Source organism: Nannospalax galili, unplaced genomic scaffold (assembly GCF_000622305.1).
Source record: "Nannospalax galili isolate Female #2095 unplaced genomic scaffold, S.galili_v1.0 scaffold318, whole genome shotgun sequence".
NCBI classification, from domain to species: domain Eukaryota; kingdom Metazoa; phylum Chordata; class Mammalia; order Rodentia; family Spalacidae; genus Nannospalax; species Nannospalax galili.
This window is the reverse complement of record NW_008341889.1, coordinates 3,062,047-3,088,299: the sequence shown is the minus strand read 5'-3', so window position 1 is coordinate 3,088,299 and position 26,253 is coordinate 3,062,047. Positions and strand designations below refer to the sequence as shown.

Genomic DNA, 26,253 nt, shown 5'->3' with positions numbered 1-26,253 from the left:
GCCCTTAAAGTGAGGTCCCAAAAGCTGTTTCTGCCCATACTGTATACCCTCTCCTTCCCCTCACCTCCCCCCAGTCCCCCCTCCCACGCCCCCACAACCCCTGCCACCTTGCCTTTTCTCCACCTCCATCCTCCACAGTGGGCACAAGCAGGCCCTCAGACAACCTAGAGAGAGGCGATGTATGGGTTACATCCAAATCCCCGGTGAAGGGAGGGGAACCAGGAGCCCGTAAAGGAGGTTGACCACCGCGAGTGACCAGGATCCACTTGGGATGAACTGGGGAGGTCACTGACCCATGAGAAGCTCAGGCCTCTGGGCTGCATCCTTAGAGTTTACAGGTTGGAGCAAACTTGCCTAGCCTCGCAGGCGCGCCCAAGTTCACTGCCCAGCCCGCGCGTGCAAGCGCAAAAGGGTGAAGAGCTCTGCTCCTGGCTCTGCACACCCTGAGCTGCCAGGCGGCAAGGGAGGGGGCGGGCGGCGAGAGGGGGTTGTTGAGCGCGCAGGTCCCGCCTCCCCTGGCCCGCGTGCACACACGCCCACCGCGGCTGGGCTGGTGGAGCGCGGGCGAGTGTGAGCACAGGCGAGTGTGAGCGCGAGTGTGCGCACGCCGCGGGAGCCACTCTGCCCTCTCTTCGCACCCTGCTCAGGGCATCTCGAGAGCCTGGAAACGTGAACAGGCTTAAAGTATGGCATGTTGCGAAGATGGTTTCTGTCCAGAAGGTACCCGCGATTGCGCTGTGCTCCGGGGTCAGTTTCGCCCTCCTGCACTTCCTGTGCCTGGCGGCTTGGTGAGTTCGGGGGAGGGGGATCCTAAGCTGGGGATGCATGGGGAAGGTGGACAAGTGTCCAGATCCAGACGCCTTCTGGCCGTCTGGCCATCTCTGAGCAAACCAGACCTTCCTGTCTTCGCTCTAACAACATGGGCTGAATCCACGATTGCCTTTGACTGCCTTTGACCGCTTAGACGCGACAGCACTGGGACGTCGGGTCCAAGAGCGCTGATGTCAGGATACGTGTTGTCCTGGGGTGCATGCTGCCCGAGGGTGCGTGCTTACTGGGTGTGCTCTTTTCCTGGCCATTTCACTCCTCCTTGTCCCAACCCCCAACCCTCCTTTAGCTTAAGGCCAGCGACTCTTTCCCTAGAAGGCAAACCTTTCTCCACCTGTTCTCAGATCTATTCTTAAAATAGTATTTTCCACCCCCGTTATTTTTGCGCTTGCAGTTTAAACGAATCCGCAGGACAGAACCCAAAGGAGGAGAAATTGTGCCCAGAAAATTTTACCCGCATCCTGGACAGTTTGCTGGATGGTTATGACAACAGGCTGCGTCCTGGATTTGGGGGTATGAACTGTTTCAAAAATGCAAGTGTGCTGTGTCTGTCCGTCTCTGGTCTGCCTGTCTATCTGTGGAACTATCGTTAGGTACGCCTCACGTGCAAAAAATGAAAATCAGCCTCTCTATTTCTTGTCCCCCCAACCCCCTTTCTCTTTTCCTCTCCTCAGTAAGACCTATGACAAGAAGACCGCCCCCACCCGTACTTTCCCATCTCCCTGCCCCCTCAGAAGCTTGGCCTCCCCCACGTTAATTACCTCCTGAGACCTGACTGCAGGGTGGGGGAGGCTGGAAAGTCAAAAATGAAGTCAGAGCTGCTGCGCTGTGGCTGCCCGGCTCTCTGAGCTGGGAGCATGGAGTTTCCTTGAATCTATGCACTTTATCCAGCCCGGGGGCACGTTGTTGCATTAAAGACTGCTGATCCCTGGTCCCCTGTCTTCCCACGTGTCCCGGTCCATTCCTCTGTCAAAGGCTTGCCTGCCCAGTGTTCTACCTAGGACAGGAATCTGGGGCAGGAAGCTGACTGCTCTGCTAGGGAACTCAGTCCTTTCCTGATCTCTTCTTTTCACTTTCTTTGGAGTTGGCCTTTGCCTCTCCCTACTAGTGCTCAGCCTTAATTTCCTCCTTCAACAAATATTTGTGAAATATGTAATAGAGACTAACCTGTTCACAACACTGTTGCTCTCATACCATAGTCCTTTTGTATATTTAATGAGCATCCAGGTAATAAGCATGTGTAAGCATTGGATTCACAGAAATCACAGATAAAATTCTTCGCCTCAGACAGCCTCTCAGTCCAGTTCAATAGGAAGAAGTGACTTGTTAGGATCCCACTCAGGGTGGGTTCACTCTTTCAATGGCAAAGTGTCTGTTCTTTCCACTGTAAATGAATTGAACATCAGAGCCTGTAATTTGAAGGAGCCTAAATTCTTGTAAGGGCATTATTAATAATAGCAACTATTATTATTATATTTATTTAATTAGCTTCATATAGATCAGGCATTTTACAGAAATGACTCTGCTTAACTCTCACAACAACATCAAGAAAAAGCCATTGCTACTTCCCATTTTTACAGATTAAGAAATCAAGTTTGGAAATTTGGTGACTGGTTCAAATTCAGATCATGGATGTGAACCCAGGTAGCATTGTGTATTCACATGACACAGCCAGGTACATTGGACTAGTTAGTAATGTGCTAAGTATCACATATTAGAAGCATTGGGAGAGTTTCTGTGGTCTATTGAAGCTGGGTAGGAGAGAGAGGGTGGGAGGATGGAAAAGGAGCTTCAGGGAAGAGAAGGACAACATGGGACATGAGGTGGAGGGAGTGTGGACGTGAATGAGAAGGAAGCACAAGACAAAGTGGAGTCAGACAGAATAGAGTGATGATTCTTTGGAGAACAAGACAGATGAGGACACTAAGGACAGGAAAGGATTTGGATGGGGTGCATAGCATATTAATGATAGGCTAAGATCTGGTCTTGTGCCTTCTAACCCATTTCTTTTCCTGATCTTGTGGAGAAAGTTCTGGGAAATGAGTGAGGGTATTAATTCAGTGTCTGCAGGTTGACAGTGATAGATGGATGGAAGTTTCTCCTGCTTTTTTCCCCTCCTTGTCTCTCCAGGGATAGGTTGCCCACACTGCATTTGACTTCACACAAATCTGAAAAGAGACTTCATTAGAGAAGTGAATCATTTGTCAATGTAGAATCTCTCATAAGTGACTAGGAAATTACCATTTTGGATCAAAAATAGTTTTGCGGAGAATGTTCTAGATGGTATGATGCCATTTTAGACTGTATTATGTCAATAAAAGGGGATTTATCTTCCCGGAAAGATTTTAAACTTGACATTTCAAATAAAGAAAAAAATTAACAAAAATATAGTTCATGTAGTTTAAATATTCATCAGAGAATTGACGTACCCGATCTTAAATGAAAGTGCAACGTTATAGCTGGTACCATGTGGTTTTAGCATTAACTGTTGAAAGTAAAAATATGTTCACTTGGCTGTAAAGAAACTTATGACTCAAAAGGAAGAAAGAAATCCATTGTACATGGAACATTTTTATCCTGTACTCTCTCCCATAATACCATGTAGATCATTAAATGACTGAGATCAATCTCCACAAGTTGTCATTGGATTTTGGTTAACTGCAATACTTCTAAGTGTCTCAAGGCCATTATCAGTCACTTTACTTGACACTGCCAAGTGATCTACATCACTCACCTGGAAATCCTTTCAAAACTTTGTGGGAAAGGGTTGACTCTGTCCTACTTTGAGTACTAGCAGGTGATTAATTACTAAAAAAAAAATCGCCATATAAAACAATCTTATGTATTTTTTATTCCACTCATAAATATTTGTGGCAATGTTATTTAGTTTCTACAGATGGGTCAATCTCTGTAAATGTGCAGTGTTCCAAATGTGACAGAGGAATGTTAATTATCACCTGCAAAAACACATTATCTGTTTACATGAAATTGTAAATGTGCCCTACTGTAAATAATAAGAAAACTCAACTGTTAGCACAGAATTCTAGATGCCACACATTTGATCCTTTCTATGATATGACTTTTTATACTTTGTGGAAAGTTTGGCATTTTAAAAATAAGATGAAAACCATTCAGATTTTGACTGGTACACTATAAATATGGATTGACTTCCTGGTTCCTTTAATCCTGTTCTTGCTTTTTGTGGAACATTTACTTTTTATCTGTTTATACAACTTAGCTGTGTTCCATTTAAAATAAAGCTAAAAGCAAAGATTTGAATAGAAATTGGATGGTTTGTGATTGCTCAGTAGGCCAGGCAGAGGTTGAAATAGATTTGGAAACTAAATTATATATTTTTAACTCAGCAGCACAGCTTGCAGTGGGGAAATGAAAGGAACTGAACGGTTCTCTTTACTTCATCCCTCCAGGAACTCTCTCCCTTGTCTCTAGGTCTCTTGTTGGGGAGGAAAAGGGGAAAAGATGAGCAGGGAAGGTGGTTGAGAGAGGCTGCAGTGGACTTCTGAAGGGCAGAAGTCTTTCAGCCTCAGATGACTCAGTTCCTATCATGCTGACGTAGCTTGTCCCTGCTCAGAAGTGGCACGGGGTGGACTCTGCCACAGAGAGCTACAAAGTCATTCCTTTTCCTTCTTGTCCTCTTTTAACACTATTATATGCCTTTATAAAAAGATGTAGCTAGGGTGCTAGCCATGGGGAGATAGCTCAGGAGTCCTGCCCTTCCTCATTTTCCATTTATCCAAAGGGCACATATTAATCCTTTGCTTCTGAGTTTTGGTGGCACACAATCTCAAATAATTAATACTTCAGATATAGGTGATTACATCCCTTTCCATAGCCTTCCTGAAATGGAAACAAAACACTGCCATCAATTTTGCAAGGTTTCTCACTAACATAGTCGGACTTCACATTACCTGAGTTCTTCGTGGTTTTAAAAATATTTTCAAGTGCATTATTTGATAAGATTATTACATAAACATACAGATTATCAGGACAAGCATAATCCCTCTGTTAGAGAAGAGGCTGAGAGAGGCCCATTGAAATTTTCAAAGCCACTAAAACTTTATTGACAAAGTCAACTCATACCCCATCCTCAGATCCACAGGCATCTGACTGATGTTTCTGTCTACTTCTGCAGCTTCTTTGAATCATCCAATTTATCAAAAGTCAAACTGTCCTGAATATAACTTCTTGTAACTCAGTTAAGGAGTTACAAGAATAAGCAAACTTAAGTCCCCCAAGAGTAAAATGAGAACTGTTTATTCTCAACTTTTAATAATATTTACAATGAAGGCATAAACATGGAGACTTGTATTCATTTGTGTAAGTTTGGAGTGTTTCTCTGACACAAAACAATCTGTTCTTGTGCTGTCTTCAGATGATCATTATCTCAATCTAAAAAGTTTCAAATGTCAAAGTTTCTATTAAATGGCAAACCATAATCTTAAAAAGAATAGACGAAAAGTATATTTTAAAAAGAGCAAAAGAAAAAGAAAGCTTCATTTGCCAGGTCATTCATTAGTTCATTTGTTACTCCAGGATGTTGGGAGAGTATTGTGAAGAAAGAGCAACGTGGAGTTGTTAAAACAGGATTTGGAACCAGACTTGGTCTTCATGGATTTTACCTCTAGACAGAACGAAGAGGCAAATGTAACAAAGATAAAAATTCAGGGCAGTTGAGTAACATCAAGGAGAGAAACAAAATTGGCAGAGGAGTCTAGTCTACATAGATGGTGGTGGCCAAGGTATCTTTCCAGTTAAGGCCAAATGATGCCAAGCAAGGAAAGAAAAGGTTATTCTTAGGCAGTAAAACCACCAACCAAAACAAGCCAACTAAACAGGGAGACAAACAAAGCAAGTATGAAGATCCAAAGGTGAATAATAGATTGGTGGTAATTAGAGAGTGAAGGCTTTCTGTATGCCTGTAGTTAGAACATAAAACTGTAATCTTACAGACTGTGATAGGACTTGTCTGATTGCTATGTGAAGGAAGGTTTAGAAAGAGAGGAAACCAGGAGACTCATGATAGTGCTTTTGTGTTTAAGGGTTTTATTATTGTAGTTGTTTCTTTCCTTAACTAGACAGCTGTATGAAATAACATAGATGTTATTATTATTATCTACCATTTCTATTTTATGTGTATGCGTGTGTTACCTGCAGGAGTGTAAGGGCACCTGTGTTGTCCAATGACTGCATAATTCAGAACAGGGCATTGGATCCCTTGGAACCGGAGTTATGGATGGTTATTAGCTGTCATGTGAGTGCTGGGAACTGAAACTAGGTCCTCTGCAAGAGCAGTCAAAGGTCTTAATCACTGAGCCATCTCTCCAGCCCTGAAACAACATAGATGTAAGGTAGATGTAGTAAGGATGGATATAAGTGGACAAAGATGAGATTTTTAAAAATTTTGATTCACAAAAATTATATATTTAACATGGTGGTAAAGGAAAATAATTCTGACTCCTTGGTTTATATTTTGAGATACTAGAAAAGTATGGTATTCAAAGTTGAGAACTGCCCGAGTTTCCCTCCTGAGAACTAACTCTAGTAGAGGAAATAGGATGATCTGCGGAAATAAGTTAATTTTGCAGTGTGTCTGATGTCAGTGGGCTGCAGTTAGAGTACATATAGCAGGAGAGGAGGTGGTTTTAACTCTGTATTTAGGGAGTGTTTATTGACAAGGTGATACCTGAACACTGTTCACAGAGGGATAAGAACATGAGCTGCATTTGGGTAGGAGTCCTCTGGTGAGAAGGAACTCTAGTGCAGTCCCCCTACATAGTACAGATTAAAGTGCTGAAGAAACTGGTCCAGGGTGGTTCAAAAAAAAAAAAAAAGAGCTTTTCTAAAGCTTTGCAAGCAGGTAAATCTTTGCTTTGACTCTGAGTCAGACCAGCCATGACTAGAGGGATTTTTATTAGGGGCAGACCTTGGACTGAAGATTTTTAAAAGGCTCACTGGGGCTGCTGTGTTGAGAGAACAGTTAGAAGCAGGGATAGTTTGGAGGTTTAGAAATTTCCTCTCTAAACCAGGCAAGAGATGATGAACACTTTTCCCAAGAGAGAGGCAGAGAAGTTTGTCACTATCCAAAACTTGATTGGCCTCTGCCTTATATTAAAGTCAGAGCTGAAGGACAATAGCTATAATTCAATATTCGAGAAAAAGGAAGTAAGGGCGGCTAATGTTTTGACTTAGACACAGAAATGCAATTGTCATGATGCTGGCAGAAACAAATTAGAGGCATAGATGAATTACTTGCCTGTGCATATGTTAAGTTCAAGGCTCCTACCAGATACTGAGTCTGGAAATTAGGGGTGGTAGGCATGTCAACACACATGGTACTTGAAATCTTAAAACCAAAAAGCCAACAAGGGTAGACAAAAGGCACAGTATCAGTATTTGTGCTCTTATGATTACAGTGTTAATAGGTGTGAAAAGAAAAAGAGGAATTTGTGCCTCAGGAGTCTGAGAAGGAGTGCTGTCTGTGACTTTAACAGGAGAATCAGGGGAGCCTGTGTGAGTCAAGTGAAAAGGTAGTGCTCCAGCAAACTTCAAGGCTTCTGACAGATCAGGAGAGATATAGGCTTAAATTGACCAGGAGATCTAGCAGTGTGTATGTCTTTGGTGATTTTGATGAAATCCTTTGGTGGCATGGTAGGTGTGGGTATATTGGGAGAGAGAGAGAGAGAGAGAGAGAGAGAGAGAGAGAGAGAGAGAGAGAGAGAGAGATTGATTTCCTTTGACATTGTACAAATGAGTAGAAAATTGAGATGGTTGAGGCAATCAAGAGAAATGAGGTAGAATTAAGTAAACATTTTTTAGCAATCTTAGTTATTACTGACAAAAGATATATTCACCTATTGTCACTTTGGGAGTACGGGCTAAATATTAGACTTAAAATGTTGCAGTGTTTTATGAAATAGAACCTTGTTTGGAAATGGGAGAAATAACATAACATTTAAAGTTGGTGAAACAATGGCGTTGATAGGAGAAAATTGATGCACTGACAAAAAAATTTCAGTCAGTCAGAATTGAGATAGAGGGTGGAGTGAATACAAAGGGAAGAATTTGGGGCAGTTTGTACTAGTTTTTTTTCCAGGAGTTTAAATATGGAAGGGAAAGGAAAGAGGGAGGGTTTCCTTTTTTGTGATTAGAAATATCATAGTGTACTGTTAGAAATGGTTTAGTGCAGAATGGATTAAAAGTGGAGTGGAGGGAAGAGGCTTTTAGAAGAAAGATCCCTTTATAGAACAGGCTTATCAAAACAAAACATGCTAATAGTATCATATACTTATATATTCTTTAGAGAAAGTATATACAAAATATATTTAGTGTTTGCTGCAATAGGCCATGTCAAATATAGATCATATTCTATTAGTATATTGATGAGGATTTAGGTAAAGCGTCATTGGATCATCAGATTACATCAAAATATGGATTAGCTTGTTTTGTATATTGCTAAACATTGCTGTTTTATACTCTAGGACTTTTAAAATCTTTTTACTTTAAGAAGCCTTGAGTTCACATGAATGAATTCTGGACTAATGATCTTCGGTTCATATGGCATTCTTATGGTAGACCCGCATATAACTTTATTTGTACATCTATTCATTCATTTATTAAAATATATTAAACATAGCAATGAACAGTTATCAGCGATCAGGACCTCAACATTAACTTGCAATTTGTTCTGAAGTTCTTCAATCTTAGCTTCCTGGTCCTCTCCCACCCCACCCCCGACTCAAGATTTTTTTCCATGGGCTTTCTTTAGCTGTTGTTTTAGGTCATTCTTATTTTGAATGTATGTTGAAAGTTTTGTCTTTAACTTATTGTATATAAACTTTCTGTATGTTTTAAAGTTATGCATTGCTAAGTTTCATTCTTATAGTTGCACAGTGCTATAGATCCTTCATTTTGATTGTTATGTGATATTCCCATTGCATAAGAACAGCTTATTCATTTTCTCTGTTGGCAGTAGGCTTTTTGCTTGTTTCCAAGATTGTATTGCTGTGAATATTCTGGCCCAAATTGCCTGCTGTAAATGTGCAAGAGTTTCTTTTGCATATATATCAAGGAGTGGATTTTTCTGGATCTTAGTGTAAGTGGGAGTTCAACTCGAAGAGATAATGCCAAACTGTTTTTCCATGGTGAGTTTACAAAATTAAACTCCCTTTTACAATGAACATAAAATTCTCAAACTACAGATACTTTAGCACCTGGAAAGTAAGTGTGTGTGTGTGTGTGTGTGTGTGTGTGTGTCTGTGTGTGTCTGTGTGTCCACTGAAATGCTTGAATGGCATTTCACTGCAAAAGAATTTATTTCCATTATGTTCTGATATCATTGAACATCTTAAAACATCTTTATTGGTCACAAGATTATGTAAATTTATTTAATAAATTTCTTGTTTTCATATATTACTGACCTTTTTGCTTTTATTATTGATGACTTTAATTATATACAAAGTAAATCAGCATTGATAGAAGGATCACATGCTATGAGAGGCACTAATCTTTAATGTCTTTTAAGTCAAAGAAGCTTCTAGATGTCTGGTATTTCCTCCTTTCTCAGCAATTATCAGTGGGTATCTGTTGTTTTTGTTTAGTATTCAGAAAATGTAATAGCTCCACATCTTATTAATGACAATGAAAATTAAAGGTTTCTTTATATATTTCCCCAAGGATTATTTGTTGTTTTCTGTCTTTAGTACTTGGAGTCTCTTTACTTTGTACACCACTGGCATTTTATGATTTTATGTGATTCAGATAATGGGGAAACCAGAAATGTTTCCTCAGGGGTGTATCTGAGGAGGTGTGGAGAATCAGCACTGACTAGTGTTGAGATCAGCAAAATTCTTTAGGTGTTTCTCATGATGTAGCAGCAAATTGAATACAATTATTGGAGATGAAATTAGAAAGTGATTCCCTTTAATTAGGTCTTTGACTATTAGACAGGGGAAGATTATCTGATACATTCTTAATTGGCTCCTGCTTTCCCAACAAGTTTATTTGATAGGACCATTTCCCTGAATTTCATCTTGCCACTTTCGGCTTTTTCAGACTTACCGATGATCCTCTTTGCCTAACAGATTATCTGGGTCAAAAAATTTCACCTCACAGGAATATTTTTAAAAGAATGAAAAATCCCCCGTTACCAAAGAAGTATGATTTTTGTGAAAAAGTGGTCTTTGGTATTACATGAATACATATACAGTTACGAGAAGAAATATTTCCAACCTCCAATTGTGTAGTTTCTATTCAGCTACTCTCTTATGAAAGTGGATTTGAACATCCTAAGCAGTAGTATGAGAAGCATCTTGAAGAATGATTCTTTTTGTTTCTTACATTTTTAATTCAATTTTTGTATTTTTCATGGAAAAACATCTTATCATCCCCTCCCCGAATAGCCCCTGCCATGCCAGATTTCATGCATACTGTCATTTACATTAAGGCCTATTGAGTCAAATTAATGTACCCAGATGTCCCTCAGTACAAGTTCATCCACTGGGGTCTAGTCAGCCTATCTAGAGTCATTCCCTTAAAGAAGATCAACTCTCCCTCACCCAGCACTAATCAGCTGCTAAAAGTTCTTCGGCTAAGGTTGGGGCCTGCTGCCCATTTCCCCAGTTCTATGCTGGTATTTGACTCCTTGAGTTTGCAAGGGCCTTATGCATGATGACACCACTCCTGTATATTCATATAAGCAAGGTCCTAGGAGCCTGTAATACTCTATTTCCATATGGTCATGCACTCTGTCTCCTGGCTTTTACAGTCTTTCCACCCCCTATTTCACAATAGTCCCTGAACCCTGGGTGGGTGGAATTTAATGTAGGAGTCTTGTCTAAGAACCCACTCTACAGATTTAGTCTCTATACTTTGGCCATTTGTGGCCTTTTGTGTTCATTGCCCTGTGTTGTATGAAGGAGCTTCATTGATGAGAGTTGAGAGATTCATTAGTATTCTCTCTACTCCTTGTTCCACTAGGTTCCACAAACCTTAGGTGTAGAGGTTCCATTTTAGATGTGTCACTTAAGGTTGGACGTTTCATTGACACTTAGTCTCTGTGTGTGACCAGTTGTAGAACCCTGTAATAGTCTTTGTCTTTTGCAAAAGAAGCTTCTTTGATAAGTGGTGACTGGCATATTTGTCTGTAAATATAACGATCCGTATTTGGTATACAGTAAGAAATTAAACTTTTCTAGGGATGTGACAGCCTTAGGGTTTTCATTAAGATCTATAGCCTTGACAGCCATGTGTATTTGGGCTATGTTTACAGCACCACACATGAGTTCCCTCCCATTGAGTGGGGTTTAAGTCCAGTTACGTGGCTGTTGATTACCCCCAAGATAAAAGTGCTGCTACTGACCCAGTGTAAAAGAATTGTTCTTAATTGCATCACTTCCATTGTTCATTGGCAACTGATTTATCATAAATCTTTTGCATATAAGGCTTCAGATTGGTTCTGTGGGAGAATACAAATATAAATTAAAAGACAGTTTCTGCTTTAATTGGTAAGTATTTTGGGCTTAAGTGATGCAGCAAATGAATCTTCCTCTTGAAGCATTTAGAAATCACTAGTGAGATTGTATAAGGAATCATGGTTATTCAGCACCTCATAGGTGCAAAATATCATCCTAGTTTGGGACTTCAAAAAGATTGAGGTTTCATCTCGATGTCAATGATTAAAATACAGATTCAAGCAGGTTGAAGTAAGACACAAAGGACAGCATGAATATAATTCAGAACCTTCTCTTGAGCAAAGGGAATATAGGTATAGCATGTAATTATGCTGAGTGAAAAATTAAAATACGGCAATAAAATTCTATATTTAAATAACTGTGAGTTATTATTTTATGACATCATATAATGTAGTGAAGCTGGGACACATCTTGGAGGCTAGTACAAGGGGTTAAAATTCTTTCTTTGGCATATAGCTTTAGTGAACTCAGTTTTCAGAGTCATAAAATCTTCTCATGATAAAAACATGGAGGGTGTGGTAAAATAAAGTGAAATATCAAATGGGAGAAGTTTAGTATCTTGTCTGACATGAAATAAATCTTCATACATATGATGGGGGGTGGAGAGATGGCTGGAGAGCATTGGCTGCTGTTGCAGAAGACCCAGGTTTAAATCCCAGCACCCACATGGTAGCTAACAACAGTCTGTAAATCCAGGTTTAGGTGATGCAACATCCTCTTCTGTCTTCTGCAGGTATTGCATGATATGTGTGAACTTATATACATGGAGGCATAGTATGCATACACATAAAAAGTAAATCAAAAAATTATAAAATATATAAAATAATTTATAATAATAAGTATTTTTTGCTCATTATATCAGGTCAAATGACCTGTGAGCAGTCATACAAAGTATGCCACCTGAACTGGTCACTCTTTAGGCCCATTCCACTCTCTGGTCCTGACCACCATTGTCTGTCAATTTGCATAGGGTAACAACCTCTTGTAAGGGCCTTTTTATGCTCTTTTTCCTCTAAAAGTTATTTTCCATGCAAATGTCTAGATGATTACATTTTTAAAAATTGTTTTATTTTAATTTTATGTATGAATGTTTTGCCTGCACATATGTAAGTGTACCTGTGTCATGCACTGCTGACAGAGGCCAGAAGTAGGTGTCAGATCCCCTGGACTAGAGTTATAGACTGCTGTTAGCCATTACATGGGTGCTGGGAACCGAACCCTAGTCCTCTGCAAGAGCAGCCAGTGCTCTTAATGGTTGAATAATCTCTGCAGCTCCCAATGATTTTTAAAATGTATGTATAATTCAATCCTGATCTTTCCTTGCTTCATGTCCTCGATGGTCTCTCAATGAGTTTGGGATAGAAGTCAAAGTTCTTACTCTTTGCTTGCATGTCAGAGCTAAACTAATTATTAGAGGAAGATAACCTAGGGAAAAAACATCAGAAATATGACATCCTCTGTGCTCACTTGCTTTAATCACCATAACAAATTACTACAGATGAGGTAGCTTAAACAGCAGAAATCAAGTTTTCAACAATTCTGGACACATCAAGGTGTCAGTTGGTTTCTTGGGTTGGAAAAGGCATCTCTTCTGTGTCTACACAGAGGTCTTCTTTGGTATGTGTCAGTGTTACATCTCCCTTGTTTATAAAGCAACCAGACAGTCATACTGCATTAGAACTCATCCACATGACTTCATTTTAATGAAATTATATATTTTAAATAATTATCTCCAAATATAGTCATTAGATGGTATGATAGAACTCAACACATGAATTTGAGTGGAGCACAATTTAGTCCACAGAAACCTTCTCATGCATCTCCAGGTCTTGGTATTCCAAGTCTTTTTGCATGTGGTTTTAAATATGGGACTTAAAATATACCACTTTCCAGAAAATGAGTCTAGGACACCCTGGTTTTAATTATCTTTGTGGCTTTAACTTCTTATCACTCCCTTCCTCTTTTGTCTTGCGTTGCTCAATTGGTCTCTTTTCTAGTTCTTGAATACACAAGGAAGGATTCCACTCTTGACCTTTGTCACTTGGAGTGGGCCTCACTCTTCTAGTAGTTCATGAGTATACTCCAGGATTTAGTTTGAAAGTTAGTGCTTTGAAGAAGCAGTTCTGAGCAACAACCTAACATCCCTTTCCCAGTCTCCCTTTCTTATCTGCCTGCACTCCATCTTGAAATGCTAGCATTCTGTCGTTTCCTTTATTTCTTTATGACTAGCACTCTGATTCCTGTAACAGTTACTTAGCAGCATGGTAAGTCCTTTGGACAGGGAACTCCTCTGGAACCTGTCGTGTAGCCAGGTGTTCATGCAACTGTTTATTGAATGGGTGTTGTTGAAATCCCTTTACCTGTCATATGTGTTTAGGATTTCAGTCTCAAAATACACTGACTCATACAAAGCAAGTGCTAGTCTCAAAGACCAAGGGTATAATTCTGAACATAAAGTGTTAATCTAGAACCATTGCAGAAGAATTATATTAGGTAAGAATTTAGAAATGTCTGTTATCATGTGTAGATAATTTTAACCACAAGAATTAACATAAGCTCACATACCTTACAATACATTAATAAAGAGAAATACTGTCCCTGTTCGTTCTCTACTCCTCTGTTCCCCCCAACTCATTCCCTTGGCACACCCATGGTGTCAGTATTTCATAGGACACTGTTGTAAATACTATTGTAGAAAACAGATGAGTGAATATCTGTAAACTAGAGTATACTGGTACTTGTTAAAAAGAGCAAATTATCAGGTCCTCCCTTGTTCCTACTAAATTGGTAGATTTAAGGGTGTGATTTATTTAAGGTAGATTTATTGCTATGATAAAACAGTTACATAAAAGAGGATGGGAGGAAAGGATTTATTGCATTTTATACTTCCAACTGACAGCCCATCACTAGCAGAAAGCAGGGCAGAAGCTCAGGGCAGAAACTTGGATGCAGGAAGTAAATTAGAAACCATGAAGGAAATGCTACTCACTGGCTTGGTTTCCCTCCCTTGCTCTGCTACCTGTCTTATATAGCTCAGGCCCGCTTGCCTAGGCATGGAAAGGTTCACAGTGGCCTGGGCCCTCCTATAGCAATTAACAATCCAAAAAAAGCCCCACAAACTTGCCCACAGCTCGGTCTGTTGAAAGTAGTTCCTCAATTGAGGTCTCTTCTTCCCAGGTGATTCCAGTTTGTGTCAAATTGACAAAAACTAAGCAGCACAGCATTGTCCCCCCAGTTGCCTGCAGGAGCCTATCTCCCATTGCCCTCACTTGCAGTGATGTAGCATTTCTGCCTTCTGGTAATTTTTCAATTGTGCCTAAGGTAATGAGACAATGGTTTCTCCCACTTTTGAGGGAAATTGCTATCTTCCAGGGTTTAAGAAATTATAGATCACTTGCTTCCTAGATTACCTATGTCTAGAATAATTTGGTTTTAATGAGCTTACCACTATCATTTTTTGTTATTGTCTCTAATTTCCCATTCAAATAAAAATTCAATCAACTTCCCTCTCTGAAGAGGCACATTTTATACAGTGTAAAACTAAAAGCACGATCTATTCCCTTATTTTCATCATATTTATAAAAGTTATATTTTTCTCAGGATACTTATTCAATAAATAATTTTCTCATTAATCCCTAAATCTGTATTTGTTTGTGTGGCCCAGTCATTATCATGTAGAGGGAGAAATATTTGGATTTGCTTTCATGAAGCTGACTTTAGGCATAAAGCCTTAAGTGATAACAATTGCTGTTTGTGTTTTTTGGTATAAATCCAATTTCCCAACCTGTATCCAAGGGAGATATTCTATTTTAATGCCAGGTGTTAATATTTCTAGCTATAGAGTATATAGCCTCTAGCATTTCAGCATTATAAACAATCATTTAAGGAAACAATATTTAAGATGGCAACAGTTTCTATATTTTTATTTGTAATAAAATGCTGAATTATCTAAAATAACAGCTATCATTACTTAAAACATTATGAACACATTATGTTCTAGGAATGGGATTTGCCTATATTATCTCAGCAAATATATTATTTATTTATGTATGTATGTATGTATTTATTTATTTATTTATTTATTTATTTAGTCTTTTTGAGACAGGGTCTCTCTGTAGCTCCAACTGGCCTGGAACCTCCTATGTAGATCAGGTGGCCTTGAACTCACAGAGATCCACCTGCCTCTGCCTCCCAAGTGCTGGGATTAAAGGCATGCACCACCATGATATTCACTAAAATTTTTGTGTTTAAAGATATATGACAGGATCATAGTCATACAACTAGAAAATGTTAAGAGTTTAATCTAAATTCCTCAGGTTTAAATAGCATGCTAAACCCAGACAGGGGTGATACTCTTTCATCTCAAATCTGTATCAGCCATATTGGCATCATGCCTCCATCTTTACCTTTGGGCCAAACATTAATACACTTGTTCACGAGTGAGATTTACTTAGAGGAGAGAAACTTGGTAAGGTCCCAGAGAAACTCATATGGAATGAGCTTGCTGTTGATGGAGTCAATGTGTTCAGCATTTCGTTTTGATCTCTATAAAATTTTTATAGGACAGATGTGGGTATTGCAGTTGAGGGGTTAAATAACTTTCTGGAAATCACAGAGCTAACAGGTGGTAGGACATGAATAGTTATAACTTTGATCCCAATCAAAGTGGATGGAATACCTATTGTTAAAGTGACAGGAATAATTTTTAAAGTTATTTACGAGTATCCTCAACTCCTCAAAGATGCATTCCTTACAGCCTTTATGGCTTTGTCCGCTTCACTCCTGCAGCCATGTTTCTTCTTTTGAACAGCTCACTTTTTTATAGAGGCCAATCAAATGACTGACACTCAAAAATCACAAAAGGAGAAAGCTTTTGTGTCTCTACACTGCTTGTCATAACAGTGCCTAGGGGTGATGTATCTTTCTAGATACAATGGTTTCTTTTTGTCTGCTGAGGAAGCACTTCCCTCCCTCCCCCCTCCTTCCCTCCCTCTCTCCTTCCTTCCTTCCTTCGTTCTTTTTAATCTGTTTTGTGTTCGTTTGTTTGTCTGAACTACAGTTTTTGTAGAGATTGATTATCTCATTGAAAATTCAGGGTGCAAATGAAAGCATGATATATCACATCTGTATTCATTCTTTAATTATCTAATCCTCCAAGGCTGTAACATTCGTAATTATTTTTTCACACCTACTTACTAGGTCCTGTTACAGAAGTGAAAACTGACATATATGTCACCAGCTTTGGACCTGTTTCTGATGTTGAAATGGTAGGTATCTGGGAAGTTTAATGTTCCTTTTGAGGCTTGAAGAAAATGTGCCAGAAACAAGGCAATTAATATTTATTACATTGTCAATCACACACAGCGAAAGGCTGATTAAACCTAGCAGTTTATAAGGAACAAGATTCTCAGTATGCATCCCATCTCTGTGGTTTGAATATTTATTAATTCGGAGTCTTTCTCAACAGAGAAGACTTTCCTTGGACTATTTGCCTAGTGAATACTTTGTGTTCTTTCAAAAACTATTGAGGAGGAGAAAATCGTAGGTCATCGTAGTTTTGGTATAAACCGTGCATGCAATGCTATACTCCTAACCACAGTTTGTATTCTTGCTGGCTCAGTTGTTTGTTGGTTCCCCCTCCCTGCTCCATCACTCCCTCCCTCTCTCCCATGCTTGAAAAGATCAGAAGACAAAGCATTTGTCAAGAAACATTCATCTCTTCAGCTGTGCTGTCTTATAGTAAATATCTTTGGTTAATACGAATAAATATCTACTTAACATTTTCCTTGACCTTAGGCTCCTAGTGACTTGAAATCTTTAGGGAATTTTTGAATAATTTTTAATGAATCTTATGAAAACAAAATTAATCTTTTATCTATTTTGCTTCACCTTAAATGTCTATATTATGTTATTAATTATACAGTGATACCTGTTACACATTAACTGATTTTTGCTCTCTGATTTAAAGTGAAGCACAGCTATAATTGCCTGATGTTGGCAGCTTTTAATTAGAGTAAATATTCATCAATGATTTCATGTGTGGTGATCTACTTTTTATGAATGTATAAACTAAAGGGATTCAGTGGATGCTGCTGATAATCTTTTTGTTCTATTGATTTAAGATAATCTCTGCTTATATTTATTTCCTCTGATTAGTCTTTTTCTGATTGGGAGAGAATAAAATTTATTGCATCTTTTGTGTATATGTATGTAGTCATCTGTGACTTGAATATGCCACAAACCGATTTCCCTAGGAATACACAATGGATGTGTTCTTCAGACAGACATGGATTGACAAAAGACTGAGATATGATGGCCCCATTGAAATTTTGAGATTAAACAATATGATGGTAACCAAAGTTTGGACCCCTGATACTTTCTTCAGGAATGGAAAAAAATCTGTCTCACATAACATGACAGCTCCAAATAAGCTTTTTAGAATTATGAGAAATGGCACTATTTTATACACGATGAGGTAATAGTTTTTTCTTCATTCCTTTCTATTTCTTTCTCCTTACTTCTTGTCTGTCCTGACTCTTCTCCTTCCCTTCCCCGATTTCCTTTTCCCTCCATTTTAAGAATCTGTAAAATTACTTTTACTTACGGTTGATTTTCCTTACTTTCATTTTTCCATTATAGACTCACCATAAGTGCTGAGTGTCCCATGAGATTGGTGGATTTTCCTATGGATGGTCATGCATGTCCTTTGAAGTTTGGGAGTTGTAAGTTACGATAGAAGTTGTTCACATTTCTGATAATGTCATGTAAATTCATATTTGTATGTGTGTGATTTTCCCATAATTCAGCAGTTAAATGATTATCCATGAGAAAAATTTTCCATGGTTTGTGTTTTAGAAGCCTACTAATTAATTTTTTTAAATAAAGAAACACTCTCAACAAAATCTAATTTTTTAAGATGCTCCATAGAAGACTAAGTTGTAACTGATAGGTTAGAGGGCAGTTGTGAAATTTAAGGATTCAGGAACAGTGTGTGTGTGTGGGGGGGTAACATAGAAATTGGCAGTGAGAGGGTTATAATCGAACAGTTTCGGCTGCAGATAAAATCACTTAAAGAAGGCCAAGAAAGGTTCGTACTTTCCTGACATGACGTAAGTTAGAATATTATAAGCAGCACTATTAGTGTGAGAGGAGCTGACATGTGGAAAATGCCTAGCTGAGGTCGAATATGGGATTACAGTGGCCGACAGACCACCAGAGACTACATTATGGAGTTTAATTCTTTTTAAAAATCTGGGAAAAACTTTGAAAGACTTTTACAAAGAGATGTGGCCTTCTTTCACTGATAGTGAATGATTTCATGTTAGCTCTTTGGTGCAGAATGGATTGTAGAGAGGCTGAAGTGGAAACAAGAGGGTAGTTTCTACTGTTTCAGTGTAACCAAGAACTGCAGTGTGTTAGACTAGCATGGTACACGAGAAACAAATGACTGACATAGTTATTTTCGGGAAGTTTTGTAGAGATGAAGGCAAGAGGAGGCGATGAATGGGGAGTCAAGAATATGAGATTCTTTTCCTCAAGCTTCATTCTCTGAGATGGTAACAAATATGATTGCTCTTCTGAGGTCTGCTTCCAACATTTGATTCAATCAGAATTTACCAAAAATAGAAGCTGGCTTTTACTATTGCTTCAGACTCCCTTAGTTTCCCTGATTGTGAAACTGCTGCCTGCTGCCTCCATTGCTCATTACCATACTTAATGAGAATCCGCAGTCACCATTCTTTTTATGACCTTAATAATTACAATATTCGGTGGGCTGTCTTGAAGCTAAAGAAAGTCCTTTGCTCTCTGACCAATGATTTAAAAAGACAAGATGGAAACTGAAAAACAGTTAAAGGAGAGGGTGAGCTCACTGGGGCCAGAATGAAAACTGAGTGTTTTACTGTAATAAATTAAATTTGACAAAAGATAGTTTCTATTTGAGAAAGTCTTCCACCACAAATCCCCTCTAATTTTAACATGAAGCACAACTCCAGTGACTGGAACAAAGTTCATGCTCAGTCAGGCTTTGTATAACATTAAGGAATTACACGTTGGAAGGTGATTTTTTTTTTATGGATTAGGAATTCAAAAGAAAGGCATACCATATACCAGCAAGTAATTTTGCTGAGAAAATTAACTGTTAATTTTTGGAGAAAGAAAATTACTATTAAATTATGTCTACGATTCAGAGGAATATGTAAGAAAAAGGCTATTATAGCAAAGTAGGGTAGCCAAGAAAAGGATCCCTAATTTAAAAATCATAGACAAGAACATAGTCTTTAGGACTTTAAATATATAACACAGTGTGAATGTACTTCCAGAGGAGAATGCTGACACAAAGCCATGCAATGCTAAATGATAACTCCAGCCTCATAGTTCGTTTCACAAGGTCATTTGGAACAAAAAGCTCTCTGGGTATGGACTCCTTTTGTAGAATTAAAGTTCACCAAGAACTCTTGTGTTCCAGCCATTTTAGGAAAGTTTGTAGGGGAGGATGACACATAACTCATTTTGGTTCTTTTGAACTTATTTGTGTATGAGCCAAACTATCTGTTCTGGGTAGACTGGTAAGCAAGCAGCTCGTCTCCACTTGCACTGAACACCAAATAATAGAAAATGCACCCAAATTGCCACTGGAGAGGAAGTTTTAGAGATAGAAGGGGAAAAGAACCTTATTGTAAGATTCTAAGGGTAGTGGAACTGGCTGTGTAGTTATAGTTGCGTAAGAGCTTGGCAAACAACATTGCCAGTTGTCCTTGTAGAATGGTTCCCAAATGGCACCAGTATTGCCCAGAGGCAGAGTCTAGAAGAAGTGACCCCTGGAGAGTGCCCTGCTCCCTGCCAAGTAGAATTGTTTTTTGTTTTGTTTTGCTATTGTGTTACTTGAGGCAGCATCTGGCACATTTCTAAATGGCATGGCTATACTGGGATGGAACAAGTCAGGACTGACCAAGCATGGAGAAACAGAAGTGAGAGAAGTAGGACTTTGATAGCATTATTTTGGGGGTTTGCTACATCTGCCTTTTAAGCTTCCTGTGAAGACAGGAAACTGCCATGAAACTAAGCCCTCGTGCTAGGATACAGATGTAGCCTTATAGATGCCTTAGTTCTAGTCTCCTCCTCCCCCAGTTTTTCTTTTACGTAAAAGAATAAATTCTGCTGAATTGCAAGGCTACTTGTTGAATATCAGAAGTTCTCTATAAGTGTGTTTAAAAAACCTATTGAAAATTATAATCACTTATTCCCTCTTTGTTAAACATGTGTCACATTATGTGTTGACTGCTAATGTTGAGAAAGAAGGAGTCCTGACTCTAAGTACATTCTTTACTCTCCTTCAGATGCTTATCCAAAGAGTGAGATGATTTACACCTGGACCAAAGGTCCTGAGAAGTCAGTAGAGGTGCCAAAGGAGTCTTCTAGCTTAGTTCAATATGACCTGATTGGGCAAACTGTATCGAGTGAAACTATTAAATCTATTACAGGTGAGATTTTGTGTGTGTGTGTGTGTGTGTGTGTGTGTGTGTGTGTGTGTGTTTGTGTGTGTGTGATTTTTATGGGCAATCATGTGGGGGTATGCATGTGTATGTACAGGTATGCATGTACGTGGAGGTCAAAAGTCAATGGGTGTCATTCCTCAGGTGCCATTCAGCTAAAACTTTTGAGACAATGTCTCTCACTGGTATGGAGCTTGTTGAGTAAGTTAGCTGACTGGTCAGTAAGCCCCAAGGATCTGCCCATCTGCCTCCCCAGCACTGAGATTACAAGCCTGTGCCACCACATAGGGCTTTATATGATTCTGGGACTCCAACTCAGGTCTTCATGATTTTGTGGCAAGTACTTTACGAAGCTAACTCCCTAGTTCCCTCCAGATGAGATTTTAAAAAAGTTTTATTTATAATTTTTATTTTTATGAGTGTTTTGCTTGCATGTATGTAAGTGCCCCCATGTCATGGAATACCTGCGGAGGTCAGGAGAGGGTGTCAGATTTCCTTGGAACTAGCATCATAGACAGTTGTTAGCTGCCATGTGGGTGCTGGGAACCGAACCCATGTCCTCTGCAAGAGCAGCCATGCTCTTAACTGCTGAGCCATCACTACAACCCCCTTCAGGTGAGACTTTTAATGGCAAAAGTCAATGTGCTACTTGGCATCAGCAATGGAGTTTTATTCCAGCCTTTTCATGGAAACACCCATGGTTTTTAGGGGAAAACAGTAATTTTCCAGAAATTGAACTGATGAATAGATCACTACTCAGAATTTATTTATTTTTATTTATAATTTTACTTTACCATAAATTCTGAGTTGGTGGTATGTGAAAAGTGAGTAGATTTCCTTATTCTGAAGAAAAAGTCATAATTAAATATATTAAAGCTATTTTCAACAAAATTATGAGCAAGAAGTATGGCCTAATTTTGTGATGTTTGTTTAAATCTTTTTATAAAATCTTCCCCAGTATTACAGGGCCTTGTCCCCCTTTTTTTTTCAAAGAATAAGCAAAATTGAGTCTTAATTACAAAATATGTTAAGTGTAGACATTAAGATTGTCACACAAGTAGGTTTACTCTTTGAAATATGAATGAAAGACTCATAAGATTTATCTTTCATTGTGTTGAGTGGGAACATTACCTTGTTCCAAAACTGTTTCTTCTCTATAATATTACTAGGAAAGATTTAATGACAGTTATCTTGGTCCATTTACACTGCTATAACAAAATATCACAAACTAAGTATTTATAAAAAGAACAGAACTTTATTCCTCAAGTCTAGGATCTGGAAAATCAAGGTTATCATGCCAGCAGGTTCAGTGTTTGCTGAGAGCTTCTTTCCTGGTACATAGAACAGTGTGTGTTCTCCAGGAGTCCTCATATGAGGGCATATTCGGAGGGCTTGCTTAGGAGGATTGGTTTATAGAAACACTAAGGCCATTCACAAGGCTACTCTCCCAAAGCCCAAATCCCAATATTGCTACATTGGAATTTAGGTCTCGATATGCAAAAACAAACAAAAAACAAAACCCTTTTGTTGTTGTTGTTATTTCTCATCAACTTTATTTTGAGGAAATTTTTTAACATAACTGAGTGCTTATTACAGAGTTCCCATATTCCCTCTAACTCCCTTTTTTGAGACAAGATCTCACTATGTAGCCCAGGTTGGCCTCAAACTTACTATGCAGTCCAGTTGGTCTCAACTGAAGATCGTCCTGCCTCAACTTCCTGAGTGTTGGAATTCTAAGTGTGTGCCATCATGCCTGGCATACTATATGATTTTTTTAGACCAGTATTTGGACAATAGAGGTAGTTAAAATTTATTGGTAGTTAATATCTTAGAAGAATCATTCTAAATTTTTCCTTGTGCTGTATTCTCATAAGCAACCTGCCAAGTTGATACTATTACCATCTTCACTTTCCTGATTAGGAGCATGTGAATGCAGATTATTTAAATAACTTGCCTGGTGCATACAGATATTAAAGATCAGGGCCAAAATTCATAGGCATTCTATTGATAGATATGCTAATTGCCCTCAGTACTCATTACTCACTGTATACATGAGCCAAAAAATTGTATCTCATAAATCTGTACAAATGTTATATCAATATAAAATAAAGTTTGGTTTAAAACATTAAATAAATAAATAAATAATAGAATATGGATATGATGTCACACACCTTTAATCCCAGTACTCAGGAGGCAGAGACAAGTGGATCTCTGTGAGATAAAGGTCAGCCTGGTCTTCATAGCAAGTTCTAGGCCAGCTGAGGCTACAGGGAGACCCTGTCTGAAAGATGAAAGAAAGAAAGAGAAAGAAAGAAAGAAAGAAAGAAAGAAAGAAAGAAAGAAAGAAAGAAAGAAAGAAAGAAAGAAAATAATAATGGAGGACATGAAATGGGGGTAGTGGGAAGGGGCTGGAGAGAGGGGAAGAGGTTTAAGTGTGATCAAAATACATTGTATGAAATTCTGGAATCAATAAAATTTTATAAATATCATGCAGGTTAATAGGAGAGCACCTCACAATTTCAGTTATGGAAAATAAATAGTCCTAGAGAATTATTGCCCGCCTGGTCCACCCTGTGAACAATCCCATATGAACTTTTAAAAATTTGTGGACACACATAGTAAGTGTATCTACCACAAAAATATAATAAGTGAGAAAGTTAGAAGAAACTCTTTGAGATGAAGGTTATCTGTGATGCTGTTTTTACTGATGAATACTTACATCCAAATTGATGAGGAAGTATGTATGTTAAACACGTATAGTGAACATGAAGCATGCCTCAAAAGTATTTTAAAATTAGAAATAATAAAAATGAGGAGAAATTATTTCTGAAAAGATGAAATTAATGAGGGAGAATGTTCACTGAGAAATATTTTAGTTACCTGTTTCCTTCCTTGAAACTACTTTGCATCCATCCAAGCACTGTTGTGAAATTCTCAGCGCCAACACCACTTGTCCTGCAACCTCCCAGGACTTTTATCTTTCCAATACCTGTTTTGTGCATCATCATTTGGGGGACATCTTCTTTATATCACTTATGAAACAATGCTCTGATCTCCTAATACGGTACTCCTACAGGAGTCTGGGAAACACAAACATTCAGAATGGCATTAATTTTTCCATCTGTGGGTAGGTTTAAAAACACAACTGGGAGTTCAGATTTCTGAAATTTTTGTTTAACTCTGTGAATGACCAAGGGATCCTGAATAACATTCCTTCTACATTTCTTTTAGTAATGCTATTTATCAACAGCTACCAGAAGCTTTATTTACTTACTGGCTTTTAAATTATGTCTCTGTTACACCTGTTTGTACTTTTGTTTATATATGTGACACTTAGAAACATGTGTACCCGAGCCTTCTCTTACACTCATGTACATGCATATGCAGGAAATATGTTGGAATGAAATACATATTCATATTTATGTAACTTTTTCATAGAAATCTATTTATTCCATTTCTTTCCAAAATTAAGCTTTTCATTTTGTATGTGTATATGTTTTTTTTTTATTTCCACTTATTTCACTTGGTTTTCTCTAAATATTAAGTCTGATTTCTGATCTTAAAATCCTGAAAATTGTGATGGAGAGAATGTTGCTCAATGGGTAAGGTGTTTACTGTGCAATCATAAAGACCTGAGTTTGGATCCCTAGCACACACATAGAAAGCCAGCGCTGGTGGTACATGCCTGTAATTCTAGCCCTGGGGAGGCAGAAACAAAAAGTACCTGGGGTTTGCTGGTCAACTGGTCTTGAGAATCAGTTATCTCCAGGTTCATGAGAGACCCTGTCTCAAAAACGGTGGAGAGCTAGAGAGGATGTCACCCAGTATCAGATATTGACCTCTGGTTTCCATATGCAAATGTACACACAGTACACATGCACCTGCACACACAAACATATACATAACTCCACCATACGTAGACAAATGCACACATGCTGAAAAGTGAAAGATAATTACTTTAACCTATTGGACCTTTAAAACAGAAAGGTCCAGTAACTTTTTTAAAAAAGTTATACCCCAATTTATTGAATTGCTTAATCTGTTCACAGAAAATATTTTTCTGAAAAATAATGGTGCTCAATATCATCTTCCCTTCTGCTTCCCTACTTGCTGTAGGGAACTATACACTTCTCACGAAATTAGGTAGTGAAGATGATTTGTTTCCTCAGAATGTTGTTTGTTACTCTGCAGTAGGATTATGAAGCCATTGAATGATGGCCCACAGAGCCAATCATGCATTTTCTCCATTTTCCATGACAGGTGAATATGTGGTTATGACAGTTCACTTCCACCTCCGCCGGAAGATGGGCTACTTCATGATCCAGACATACATTCCCTGCATTATGACAGTAATCCTTTCTCAAGTTTCATTCTGGATAAATAAGGAATCTGTTCCAGCTAGAACTGTATTTGGTAATTCCAATTAATTTTTTGAATGTTTTTGTCCACATTACATTTTGATCATGATTCATGGGAACTGCCTTTTGGTATTTCCAAGAAAATATTAAACCAGAATATAACAAACTGTATTGAATAAGAAATATATAAGCCCTGATTTTTAGCTGGTCAATGTAAAGTGGTATTTTCGGGGAGATAGGGGAAGTCTGTCTCTATTAGGTCCTGTCAGAGTTCCCTTGTTGAGAACCAGTCAAGTGAAGACCAGGTGTGAATCTTGATATACTTTAACTTTCAGTGATATTCTTGGGCTGCTAACATAATGCTGTGTAATTGAATTAAAATTATGTCTAGGTGTTAAAATGAAATGCACCACCAGCTTAAAATAAAACAAATAAAAGTGATGGTTGAATGAATATGAAAGCCTTAAAATAACTTGGCTTTTAGTGAAGAGAAACAAAATGAAAATGTTTTAAATGCATTGAATTGGAAGGTATTATGTGCTTAGTTTATAAGCTCATTATGATATTCTTCGTGCATAATTTCCTTTCTTTTAAAGCAACATTTGTTTCCTTTTCTCTTATTGTGGCTTCTTCTACAGTATTCTAAATGATATGCAATTCAGAATGTATGGGCTTAGTGTTTCTTTAAGTGTTAATGAAGTTTCCTATATGCTTTTACAACATAAAATTATTTACAATTACATCTATTTAATGTAGTATATTTCTCTATTCTTTATTTATTGAGAATAGCAAATTCATTCAGTGGTGGGAGAGACAATGATCAAAATTGCTCTAGGATAGAGGTATAGGTCTCATAAGATTTGTCAGTATCACTTTGCTTTTTAGTTTGTCAAAATTTAACCCAATGTGCAATATCCCTCTTCATACAACAGCTGTAGGGAGAGAGATGAGGAAGAATTGGAGCATGTGGGAGCCTTTTATTTTACTTCTCTGTGTTAGTTGCTTTTGCATTGTTATGGCCAAAGTACCAGGCATGAACAGCTTAAGGAGGAAAGGCTTATTTTGGCTCACAGTTTCAAAGAG

The 26,253-nt window shown here is 38.3% G+C and overlaps 1 protein-coding gene across 3 annotated transcripts in view; it reads left to right on the top strand.

Moving 5' to 3' along the window:
* The first annotated feature begins 181 nt into the window (after window positions 1-181).
* Window positions 182-26,253, top strand: part of Gabra4 (gamma-aminobutyric acid type A receptor alpha4 subunit) — a 79,255-nt gene continuing 53,183 nt past the window's right edge. For 2 of the 3 annotated variants that reach the window (XM_029565697.1, XM_029565698.1), the window contains exons 1-7: window positions 551-788; window positions 1,223-1,341; window positions 16,518-16,585; window positions 17,573-17,793; window positions 17,958-18,040; window positions 20,657-20,800; window positions 25,073-25,225. In XM_029565697.1, coding sequence (XP_029421557.1) covers window positions 703-788; window positions 1,223-1,341; window positions 16,518-16,585; window positions 17,573-17,793; window positions 17,958-18,040; window positions 20,657-20,800; window positions 25,073-25,225 — 874 coding nt within the window. In that variant the 5' untranslated portion in view covers window positions 551-702. Of the gene's footprint in view, window positions 789-1,222; window positions 1,342-16,517; window positions 16,586-17,572; window positions 17,794-17,957; window positions 18,041-20,656; window positions 20,801-25,072; window positions 25,226-26,253 lie in introns of all 3 variants that reach the window. The other variant, XM_008837692.1, reaches the window with a different exon arrangement.